The 12,183-nt window shown below is 41.8% G+C and overlaps 1 protein-coding gene across 2 annotated transcripts in view; it reads right to left on the bottom strand.

Annotated features, from left to right (window-relative positions):
- The window catches only part of NEK5 (NIMA related kinase 5), an 87,747-nt gene that overhangs the window by 41,242 nt on the left and 34,322 nt on the right, over positions 1-12,183 (bottom strand). For both annotated transcript variants that reach the window (XM_031934936.1, XM_023187288.1), the window contains exons 11-15: positions 11,355-11,536; positions 7,511-7,577; positions 5,016-5,132; positions 3,959-4,045; positions 950-1,042 (exon numbers count right to left, since the gene is read on the bottom strand). In XM_031934936.1, coding sequence (XP_031790796.1) covers positions 950-1,042; positions 3,959-4,045; positions 5,016-5,132; positions 7,511-7,577; positions 11,355-11,536 — 546 coding nt within the window. The remainder of the gene's footprint in view (positions 1-949; positions 1,043-3,958; positions 4,046-5,015; positions 5,133-7,510; positions 7,578-11,354; positions 11,537-12,183) is intronic.

The following is a 12,183-nucleotide window of genomic DNA, read 5'->3' as shown; positions in this document are numbered from 1 at the left end:
AAAGGAAGAAAAATAATAATTCTCAGTATGGGCCAAATCATTGAGAATCTTCTTACTAAGCAAAAATAAAAGCACGTTTGGGCTTCTTATTCACAAAATCAATATAACTCCTTGAAAAGTGAAACATTTTATGATTTATGTAATGATTTTATGTCATTGTAAAAGCTCTGTTTATCAGGTCATTTCACAGGTTGAATAATTCTCAGAATTGGTTGAAATCAACAGATTCATCTTGCATTATAATTGTATAATCTTTTCTTAGAAGGGAAAAAAACTCTCTTGAGATTTATTTGTTATTTCAACTCTGCCCAGCCTCTTACCTCCACCAAAAACATAAGGTTGAAATGGAAGAGAAGTTGACTGTCAGATTTCCTGACCAATGTGTCTGAGACACTGACTTAGACCCTCCAGAGAGTGGAAAGTTCTTATGCTAAATAGCAGCAGTTCTCAAATTTGGCTGCATACTAAATCATCCAGCAAGCTTCTGCAGACAGAATGCCTGGGCCCCATCCCAGACCATCTGGGGCAGAGAGGCATCCGAGTTTTTAAAAAGTTCTGATAAAAAGGTGGTGACTCATGCCTGTAATCCCAGCACCTTAGGAGGTTGAGGCTGGTGGATCACGAGGTCAAGAGATCAAGACCATCCTGGCCAACATGGTGAAACCCTGTCTACTAAAAACACAAAAATTAGCTGGGCATGGTGGCACATGCCTGTAGTCTCAGCTACTCGGGAGCCTGAGACAGGAAATCACTTGAACCCAGGAGGCAGAGACTGCAGTGAGCCAAGATCATGCCACTGCACTCCAGCCTGGCAACAGAGTGAGACTCTGTCTCCAAAAAAAAAAAAAATGTTCCCTACATGGTTCTGCTGCACAGAAAAGGGTAAGAGCCACTTGGGTAGAGCACACACACCGCAAGCACACACATGTCTAATCATAGCCATCATTACCTGCACAGGTGCTTCTCCCTCAGATGCATCTTGATGGACAGGCAGGTTACTCTTCTTCACCAAATAGGTTTTATGACTTATTTTTGAGTTCTCCTTTAACACAATTATACACAGTCAACAAGATTGGTTCTGAGTGAGCTCTGAAGGCTACTTGGCTGATGCATGATCAATGATGGAATGGCTGGACAGAACCCTTTTTATGGCTCCTTTTCCCGCAGCCTCAGTATTTCCCAAATCCTTCTTCCATAATCTCTGTAGAAATGTCTGCTACCCTTTTTTTTTGAGACGGAGTCTCGCTCTGTCACCCAGGCTGGAGTGCAGTGGTGCCATCTTGGCTCACTGCAAGCTCTGCCTCCCAGGTTCATGCCATTCTCCTGCCTCAGCCTCCCAAGTAGCTGGGACTACAGGTGCCCGCCACCACGCCTGGCTTTTTTTTTTTTTTGTATTTTTAGTAGAGACGGGGCTTCATCGTGTTAGCCAGGATGGTCTTGATCTCCTGACCTCATGATCCGCCCGCCTCGGCCTCCCAAAGTGCTGGGATTACAGGTGTGAGCCACCGTGCCAGGCCAATGTCTGCTATCCATTTTTGCAGGGCTCAGGCTGCCCATCCCAGATCAGCCTTATACATAAGGCTGATGATGGCTCTGGGCTGCCCACCATGAGCCAGGCCTCTGCTCTGGAGAGAACAACCTCCAGTCTGCCCCTCCGAGCACATGCAGTCCTCTATCCCAACCTTCGCATGGCTCTTTCAGAATGCCCACCCTCCTCCCTTAACTCTGCCTTTCCATATTCCACTCTTCTTCTCAGACACAGTTTAGGCCCCACCCACTTCTTCCATAAACACCCGCTTCCTGCTCATTCTGCTCATCTTGGCTCCTGTGAACCTACACGGCTTACTCTATGATTGTTTTATATAAGTGGCTCACCATTCCAACCATTTACAAGTAGAATTGCATATGCCAGAAAGAATAGTGGTTATAATTGCATTTTTTTATTTTTTGGGACAGGGCCTCCCTCTGTTGCCCAGACTGGAGTGCAGTGGAACAACCTCAGCCTCCCACCTCAGCCTCCTGAGTAGCTGGGACTAGAAGCATTTACCATGCCCCACTACTTTTTATAATTTTTCGTACAGATGGAGTCTCATTATGTTGCCCAGGCTGGTCTCAAACTCCTGGGCTCAAGCAATCCTTCTGTCTTGGCCTCCCAAAGTGCTAGGATTACAGGCATGAACGTGAGTAGGGGTTTTAGAGTCAGATTTTTGTTTTATTTTACTTTATTTTATTTTTTGAGACAGAATCTTGCTCTGTATCCTAGGCTGGGGCACAGTGGCACAATCATGGCTCACTGCAGCCTTTAGCTCCCAGCTCAAGCAATCCTCCTGCTTTAGCCTCCCAAGTAGCTAGGACTATAGGTGCAAACCACCATGCCCAGCTAATTTAAAATTTTTTTGTATATATTGTGTACATACACATATATATATACACATATATATGTTTAGAGCTAGGGTTTTCCTATGTTGCCCAGGCTGGTCTCAAATTCCTAGGCTCAAGCGATCCTCCCACCTCAGCCTTTCAAACTGCTGGGATTACAGGCATGAGCTACTATGCCCAGCCTAGAGTCAGATATTGAAATATTTAGTCCGCCTTGTAATAGCTACGTGACTTTGGATGAGCTACTTAACTTCTCTGTATAGGGGTAAATAAAAGAAAGTATGTATGTGATATGGTTTGGCTGTGTCCCCACCCAAATCTCACCTTGAACTGTAATAATCCCCATGTGTCAAGGGTGGGGCCAGGTGGAGATAACTGAATCATGGGGGTGGTTTCCCCCATACTGTTTTCATGGTAGTAAGACTCACAAGATCTGATGGTTTTGTAAATGAGAGTTCCCCTACACAAGCTCTCTTGCCTGCCTTCATGTAAGGCATGACTTTGCTCCACCTTTGCCTTCTGCCATGATTGTGAGGCCTCCCCAGCCATGTGAAACTGTGAGTCCATTAAACCCCTTTTTCTTTATAAATTACCCAGTCTCAGGTATGTCTTTATTAGCAGTATGAGAACAGACTAATGTGGCTCCAGTGGCGCAATCGGTTAGCACGCGGTACTTATAAGAGAACAGACTAATACAGTATGTGAAAGCTCTGGTTCACAGCCTGGCAAAAACAACTGAATTGCACCATACATTCATTTGACTTATACGAATTTATCTGTATGCACTGCGGTGGAAGAGAAAGAGAGAGCGATCAGTTTCAGGAGCATGATGGCTCCATTCAATGAGTGTGTGGCCAAGTCCATGTGGGAATGGAGACAGCCATCTCAGTGCCTGCAAGCTTCTCCTAAGAGAGCATTCCAGGGCACTGAGTGTGTTCCTAGTGTTTCAATAGCCATGTGTCTTTCTTACAACATGGTTTCCAAACACAAGCTGGCTATTTCATCTGAAGCTCTTCTGAAGAAGCAGTGATCTGTGCCAACTCTAGAGACCTTCTTGGGAGATGGAAGGATGAATTTCCAATGTGGCACCTTTAAGAGATTTTTAAGAATCAGTTCAATTGCACTCAGATTTTGCCTCAAATAGCCTTTAGAACCTTACTCTGCAGAGAGCTGAAAAAAATGCTAGTGTGCTGTTGTTGTTGTTGTTGTTTTTCTCCTTCTGGGCATGAACTTATACTCATTTTGGACTTTCTGCATCTAATCCAGTTCTGGTCTAAAGTTGCTGCTCAGTAAATACATATTGAGTGATTCATGAAAAAACAATCAATAAGTACTTTTAATAATAGCCATTCCTGAGAATCTCAGATATCCTTATTATCTTGTGTAGTCTCTCATAAACCATAATAAACTGAAGTTCCAATGAGGTCTGACAGCTTTCCTATTAAAAAAGAAGTCTGCATGATTATCTCTATGATAAAACTTTATCTTTTCTATGAGGAAATCATTACTTTTAATACCAGCTCAATTTAGTTAGCTCTAAATCGATAGAACCATGTTTCCCCTAGAAGAATGAATTTACCTCTGGTTCTCTCCCCATCTTCTTTCTAATTTCTTTCATGTCATTGTGGTACTGTTGGCGTATTTCCTCTAACTGCTTCCAGTATTCCTGGAAAGCAAACCCAATCCAGAAACTTTAAATGTTTATGAACACCATAACCAAAATAATATTTATGCAGCTTACAATTTCAAAAGTGTGTAATATAAAATAAGGTTAGAAAAATATGTTACTCCTAAAGATGATAATCTGTCTTATGTTTTGGCTCTGGTACTTCACACCCTGTGAGACAGTGGCTTCAGCTACAGAGCTCAATTTTATATACAACCCAAATATGTTCATGACGTACACTGACTTTATAAATCCCACTTTTATATATAACCCTCTTATGCACTGAACTTTGTCCCTCCCCAAAAAGAGATATGTTGAAGTCCTAACCGCCAGTGCCTAAGAATGTGATCCCATTTGAAAACAGGGTCACTGCAGATGAGACTAGTTAAGATGAGATCATACTGGTGGGCCCTTAGTTCAATATGACTGGTGTCCTTGCAAGAAGATGGCCATGTGAAGACAGGCACACAGGAAGAACAGCATGTGATGCAGGCAGAGAATGGAGTGATGTGACTGCAAGTTAAGGAATGCCAAAGACTGCCAGCGACACACCAGAAGCTGGGAAGAGGCAAGGAAGGATTCCCCTACAGGTTTCAGAGGGCATTTGGTCCTGCTGACACCCTGATTTTGGATTTCCACTCTCCCAGAATTGTGAGACAATACATTTCTATTGTGATAAGCCATCTAGTTTGTTGAACTCTGTTACGGCAGCCCAGGAAACTAATACAAATCCCAAATCTGTTAATGAGGGACAGTTACTCTATGAATCTCAAGGTGAAAAGCTGTATGAACTTAGCCATGTTGCATTATCTGAAAAAGTGAAATACCTAACTCTGTATCCCCTGTAACACTCAGCATGGTGTTGACATATTCAGGGGCACTGTAGGAAACAGAAGTAACTTCCTATTACAGTACAAAAGACAGTAATACAAAGAAATACAAGGGTAGCCCTGGAATTAAAGTTTTTAACCTGTTCCTTCATCTCGTTTTTCCTAAATGGCCACTCCTGGAATCTAGGCTCTTCTCCATTACTTCTTAGCTCTTGTCTCTGGATGTAATTTGGCTCGGCAGAAGATGGACGAAGACCCTATTTATTGAATGAAATAATTTATAAAGCATACTTTGATTTTGGAAACATCTTCTGATTTGACCTTGACTTTTTCCTATAAATAAGAATTATATCACTAAGCAAACTCAGTATTTGGGAGTTTTTTGTAGTAAGTAGTAGAATTTTCTTAAGTATAAAACATTAAAACATATATATGTATTTTTCTGTTTGAGAGAGTCTCACTCTGTCACCCAGGCTGGAGTACAGGGGCATGATCTTGGCTCATTGCAGCCTCCAACTCCTGGGCTCATGCAATTGTCCTGCCTCAGCCTGAGTAGCTGGGACAACAAGCACATGCTGCCATGTCTGGCTAATTTTAAAATTTTTTGTAGAGATAAGGTCTCACTATGCTGCCAGGCTGGTCTTGAATTCCTGAGCTCAAGTGATCCTCCTGCCTCAGCCTTCCAAAGTAATTGGATTACAGGTGTGAGCCACTGTGCCATGCACATAGTAAACAATTTTAAAAAATTAATTCAACCATTTATATAATTTATTCTAAATGATCCATATGTTATGCTACCATTTGAGATATGTAGATTTATTTTTGGAATTGGTAACATAACTGTGATATCAAAGGTTTGTAAAGGGTTAGCAACCCCACAGCATGAATTATGTAGGGGAATAGAACTATAGGTTTTCAACTGTTCAAAACAAGAGTGATATAAATAGGGTGCAAATCCCACCTCTCTCAGTGCCAGAATTCTGACAGTATTTAAGGGTAAAGGTTAACTTTCATTTCAAATAAAGTACAACAGTCGCTTTTTTTTTTTTTTTTTTTGAGATGGAGTCTCGCTCTGTCGCCCAGGCTGGAGCGCAGTGGCCCGATCTCGGCTCACTGCAAGCTCCACCTCCCGGGTTCATGCCATTCTCCTGCCTCAAGCCTCCCAAGTAGCTGGGACTACAGGCACCTGCCACCACGCCCGGCTAATTTTTTGTATTTTCAGTAGAGATGGGGTTTTACTGTGTTAGCCAGGATGGTCTCAATCTCCTGACCTCGTGATCCGCCCACCCCTGCCTCCCAAAGTGCTGGGATTACAGGCGTGAGCCACCAAGCCGAGTCTTTTTTTTTTTTTTAAGACAGAGTCTCACTCTGTCACCCAGGCTGGAATACAGTGGCGCAATCTTAGCTCACTGTAACCTTTGCCTCCCGAGCTTAATCAATCCTCCTGCCTCAGCCCCCTGAGTACCTGGGACAACAGGCACATGCCACAGCACCCAGGTAATTTTTTTTTTTTTTTGTAGAGATAAGATCTCACGATGTTGCCCAGGCTAGTCTCGAACTCCTGGGCTAAAGTGATCTGCCCACCTTGGCCTCGCAAAGTGCTGGGATTACAGGCATGAGTCATCGTATCTGGCCTAATCACTTTTTTGTTGTTGTTGTTGTTTGTTGTTTTTTTGTTTTTTTGAGACAGAGTCTTGTTCTGTCGCCCAGGCTGGAGTGCAGTAGCACGATCTCGGCTCACTGCAACCTCCTCCTCCTGGATTCAAGTAATTCTCCTGCCTCAGCCTCCTGAGTAGCTGGGATTACAGGCATGCACCACCACACCCAGCTAATTTTTGTATTTTTAATAGAGATAGGCTTTCACCATGTTGGTCAGGCTGGTCTCGAACTCCTGACCTCGTGATCTGCCTGCCTTGGCCTCCCAAAGTGCTGGGATTACAGGCACCGCACCCGGCCCCTTGTCACTTTTTTTAATGTGCAGAAGAATCTTTAACAAAATAGAACCAAAGCACTATAGCACTGCAAGGAAATTTGAAGCTCACCTACTCTAAAAACTGTCATTTATAGAAAAGGAAATTAAGGCTCAGATAGGTTGAATGAACTGTCCAAGGTCCTACAGAAGAGACAAAGCCAAGGAAGAAGCTAGACTGCTAAGACTCTGATTCAACCCTTTCCCATTATTTTCTTTAGCTATTAAAAACTGGGGACTGGGGCCAGGTGCGGTGGCTCACACTTGTAATCCCAGCACTTTGGGAGGCCTAGGTGGGTGGATCACCTGAGGTCAGGAGTTCGAGACCAGCCTGGACAACATGGTGAAACCCCGTCTCTACTAAAAATACAAAAGTTAGCTGGGCGTGGTGGTGGGAGCCTGTAATCCCAGCTACTCGGGAGGCTGGGGAAGGAGAACAGCTTGAACCTGGGAGGCGGAGGTTGCAGTGAGCCAAGATCATGCCACTGCACTCCAACCTCATGACAGAGACTCCGTCTCAGAAAAAAACAAAAAAACAAAAAAAACTGGGGACTAGTAAAGAGTAATCTTGACCTTCTGATGGAATGAACTTGGACTTGAAAATCTGTGAACAGAAAAACTATTACGAAATTCCTAATTGCTTCCCATATTTGGTATTTTACTTACCAATTGCTTCTCTACTTTCAGCTTATATTGTTGAGCTTCAAATTTTCTCTGAAGGTACTCAGCAGGCCTTAGAAAATAAGAATGTTCAGCTTAAATAGAAACTTTAACAAATCTTACGCACCAATTTGACAAGTAGATTTTCAGTTTAGTAATGAGATTCACAATTCACTGGTGGCTTGAAGTTGCAAGTTCAAGAAGTAGTTCACAGTTACAGAATCTTTACATTGGAAAATAAAATTTTGGAATCAAGAGGAAAAAAGGATAAAGAGTAACAAGTGAGGATACAGGAGAGGATTAAACAGAAAAATATTCTTATCCAGTAATTTTTCTTCAGGGCAAGATTCAGTCCTTCCATTCTCTGTAATATGTTGTGGGGAGGAAAACAGACCCAGACCCAGAAATTCTCATGCTTTGTGTAGGTGTCTAATGTACAGGTTGTTTCTCCTGATTTAACAATGGCGGCCGGATGTGGTGTCTCACGCCTGTAATCCCAGCACTTTGGGAGGCCGAGGTGGGTGGATTGCCTGAGGTCAGGAGTTCGAGACCAACCTGACCAACATGGTGAAACCCCATCTCTGCTAAAAAAAATATTAGCTGGGCGTGGTGGCAGGTGCCTGTAATCCCAGCTACTGGGGAGGCTGAGGCAGGAGAATCGCTTGAACCTGGGAGGCAGAGGTAGCATTGAGCCGACATCGCGTCACTGCACTCCAGCCTGAGTGACAGAGCGAGACTCCGTCTCGAAAAAAAAAGAAAAAAAAGAATGGCTGCATATCTGTTTCCTGCACCACATACTGAGCTCCCTGAGAGCAGAATGTGTCCCTCCATCCAGCCCTTTATCTCCACACATAAATGCTTAATGAGAAAAGAAATCATGGGTTAGCTGTCTCTCCAAATGTTTAAGTATTTTCCCAGCACATTTTTAATCAATTCCAGTCAAACAATTTTCAAGTTTATACTCACATTTTATGTATCTATGTTTTTTTGTTTGTTTTTTTGTTTTTTGTTTTTTGTTTTTTTTGGTAGAATTTCCTGTAAAACATTTCTGTAACTACTGGTTGTTAATAAAAACCACATTTCAGATCATAAGGTTTTTGGAATATGAATAACTTCTAAGGCTCCAAAGACAGAACTGTCATTTCAGAAACAACTCCTTTAGGAAGGAACATCATGATAAGCATCCCCAATTTACAAAGTGGCAAGTTAATAATCAGGGGTTTAGAAACAGGATGAAATGACAGGCTAAAGTCTTTGAGTCTTAGTTCCTCAGCTGTAAAGTGGGCACAGTGCCATTTCACAGGAATTGATACAAGGATTAGAAGAGATTAGGGCTGTGAAGTGCCTGACACACAGATAGTTCCTGAATCAAATGAGGGTAAATTGTAAGCACTCATCTGTCTCAAAAGCCTGCCTGGCACATATATCAATACCTTCATGAGAAAAATGATTCCGACACCCAGGGACCGTCCAAAAGACATTCTCTATCTCTCTGTCTACCTACTCCCTTTCCACCCCCAAAATTCTATACAAATTCCTCTTCCTCAGCTGGGCACAGTGGCTCACTCCTGTAATCTCAGCACTTTGGGAGGCTGAGACGGGCGGATCACAAGGTCAGGAGATCGAGACCATCCTGGCTAACATGGTGAAACCCCATCTCTACTACAAATACAAAAAATTAGCAAGGCATGGTGGCGTGCGCCTGTACTCCCAGCTACTCGGGAGGCTGAGGCAGGAGAATGGCATGAATCCAGGAGGCAGAGCTTGCAGTGAGCCAAGATGGGGCCACCACACTCCAGCCTGGGTGACAGAGTGAGACTGTCTCAAAAAAAAAAAAAAAAAAAAAAAAAAATTCTTCTTCTTCCATCCCATGGCCTGTAATTAGACCTCCAGCAGACAGAAAGCTGGGGATGGGGGAGTATACAAAGAGGAGGGGTTACCAGGCATCAAAGGGGCATCCAGGAAAGAGAATGACCCTTCCTATTGTTTCATGTGAGAGCTTGGGAGATAAAATCACACGTGGTCAAAATAATTGATAGCTTGACAGCTCTCAAATCTAGACAAACAGTGGAAGACATATTTCCCCAGTGGTTGAGAAAAGGGAAAGGGAGTTTTGTGGCTGCTCCCAGTTCATCTGTAAAATCTACATCCCTCACTAATTGAGTCCAATATGGGTATTACAATTTGAATGAACGGAAGATGCAACTTTTGATAACTGTGGAGATAATTAAAAATGTGTTATGAAAATAGATAAAAACCACAACAGTGCCCAATATCTTTAAAGATAAAACATCTGCTTTTCCCATTATATGTTTCTGAAGAAATTATTTTCTTATCATTCTTGCTTATCTTATTTTCACTATTAATGAGATTACCATCACATAGTCTCTTGTATTTTTCATAATTCATCCAAAATTTCAACAATAAATAACCACAGTTGCCAAAGTAACAAATTCCTAACCCTGAACAAAAAAAATTTGATGACAAACACTTTTTAAAAAGAACTCTTAGACTTAAGTCTTCAGGCCTGTGTTAGGCGTCAATTATTCTGGACACAGGAATATCGACATCAGTGTGAAAAAATTTTGAAAATATTGTAGATCTGCAGAAATCTATTATGGAGTAAAATTTTTGAAAATCTACCATAAGAACAATTTAAGAATACTATTTTCTTTCTAATATGTCCATATTTTGAAGATCTCTAGAACATAAATGCTGAATGAAATGTATCTTATTTCTCAAAATGTCTCAAATGATCATTTGATTTTAATGATTCAATTATTGATTCATATTAGTAACCTCTTTGAGAAATGAAATATACACAAGTATTTTTTCACTTGCCATATAGTGGAATTTAGCAGGAAGAAGAAAGAATATTGAAAGGGCAGGGGTATGGGTCTGTGCCTATAGTTAAGCAAAGAAAATAAGCTAGATCAGACTTGAGATGAAAAAGGGTTAAGGGGAAAAGAAGATAATTTATCAATTACTTATCAATTGTGATAATCTATCAACACATTTATTGCTTTATTACAAGACTTTGTTACTTCAATAGGCTAAATTATAATACACATTACACAATAATTACAACACTTCTCACAGTGTATGTAATTCCCACATAATTTGTAAGAACATGTAATTGCTATATGCTCGAGATGTCAACAGATTTGATTTGTGTAATATATATGACATTCTGATGGAAATAAAAACAAAATCTTTCTAACAAAAAAAAAAAAAAAAGGGCTGGGCATAGTGGCTCACGCCTGTAGTCCCAGCACTTTAGGAGGCCAAGGCAAGTGGATCACAGGAGCTCAGTGGTTGCCTGGTTAGAGGGTACCTGAGAATTTGAAGAATCAACTAACGAGCAGGTGTAGGGCTGACATAGAAAGAGAGACTAACATGGCCAGGCATGGTGGCTCATGCCTGTAATCCCAGCACTTTGAGAGGCCAAGGTGGGCAGATCACCTGAGGTCAGGAGTTCGAGATCAGGTTGACCAACATGGTGAAACCCTGTTTTTACTAAAAATACAAAAATTAGCCAGGCATGGTGGTGCACGCTTGTAGTCCCAGCTACTGGGGAGGCTGAGGCACGAGAATCGCTTGAACTCGGAAGGCAGAGGTTGCCGTGAGCCGAGATAGCACCACTGCACTCCAGCCTAGGCAACAGAGCCAGATTTTGTCTACAAAGGCAAACAAAAGAAAAAGGTCAAGGGAACTATGTGTTTAAAATGAAGATTTGGAAAGTTCTTCTTGGATTATTTGTGTTAGGAGAATTTGGATTTCAGAATAATTAATGTTAATATACAAAGATATTTTCAGATTAATCAAAGGTTAAGCTAGACCACAATATTACCATTGACTTGGGGATGGACCATGCCTCTCTTCCTGGCTGTAATCCTCAACTCCAGTATTTTCTTGAGGAATAGGGTGATAACTTGGTTCCTGGGCTCTCCTCCTCAGCATATCAAGTTGAGCATAATAATAATCATAATGTCCACACACAGCCGCAAGTTTGGGCCTTTCTCTCATTTTTATCTGAAGAAAAGAAGAGGGGATGTTTTCAAAAACCATAATACAGGCCGGGTGCAGTGGCTCACATCTGTAACCCTAGCACTTTGGGAGGCCAAGGCAGGTGGATCACCTGAGGTCAGGAGTTCAAGACCAGCCCGGCCAACATGGCAAAACCTCGTCTCTACTAAAAATACAAAAATTAGCTAGGTGTGGTGGCGCACACCTGTAATCCCAGCTACCGGGAGGCTGAGAAGGAGAATCGCTTGAATCCGGGAGGTGGAGGTTGCAGTGAGCGGAGATCGTGCCACTGCACTCCAGCCTGCGCAACGTGAGTGAGACTCCATCTCAAAAAAAAAAAAAACACACAAATTTATAATAATTGACAATATGACAGTGACCATAGCTAAGACAAGGCACTGAAGGTGTATTTTTGCTGTTTTTCTACTACACTTGTTTTTCAGAATAAAATAATCTTAGAGTCCCCAAATCCTAGAGTACAAAAAGACCTAAATACTATATAGTATAGTGGTTTACAATTTTGCTAAGGTATAGATATGAATCATGCATACTTCATGGCTAGTATGTAAAACGTACTTAGCTAGTGAGTATGCCCAGCCAATCCAAGATCCAAAACTAAACTCAGAATTATTGTTTTCTATTTTTCTTAAACT

The sequence above is a fragment of the Piliocolobus tephrosceles genome, chromosome X (assembly GCF_002776525.5).
Source record: "Piliocolobus tephrosceles isolate RC106 chromosome X, ASM277652v3, whole genome shotgun sequence".
NCBI classification, from domain to species: domain Eukaryota; kingdom Metazoa; phylum Chordata; class Mammalia; order Primates; family Cercopithecidae; genus Piliocolobus; species Piliocolobus tephrosceles.
This window is presented reverse-complemented; position numbering and strand designations above follow the sequence as displayed.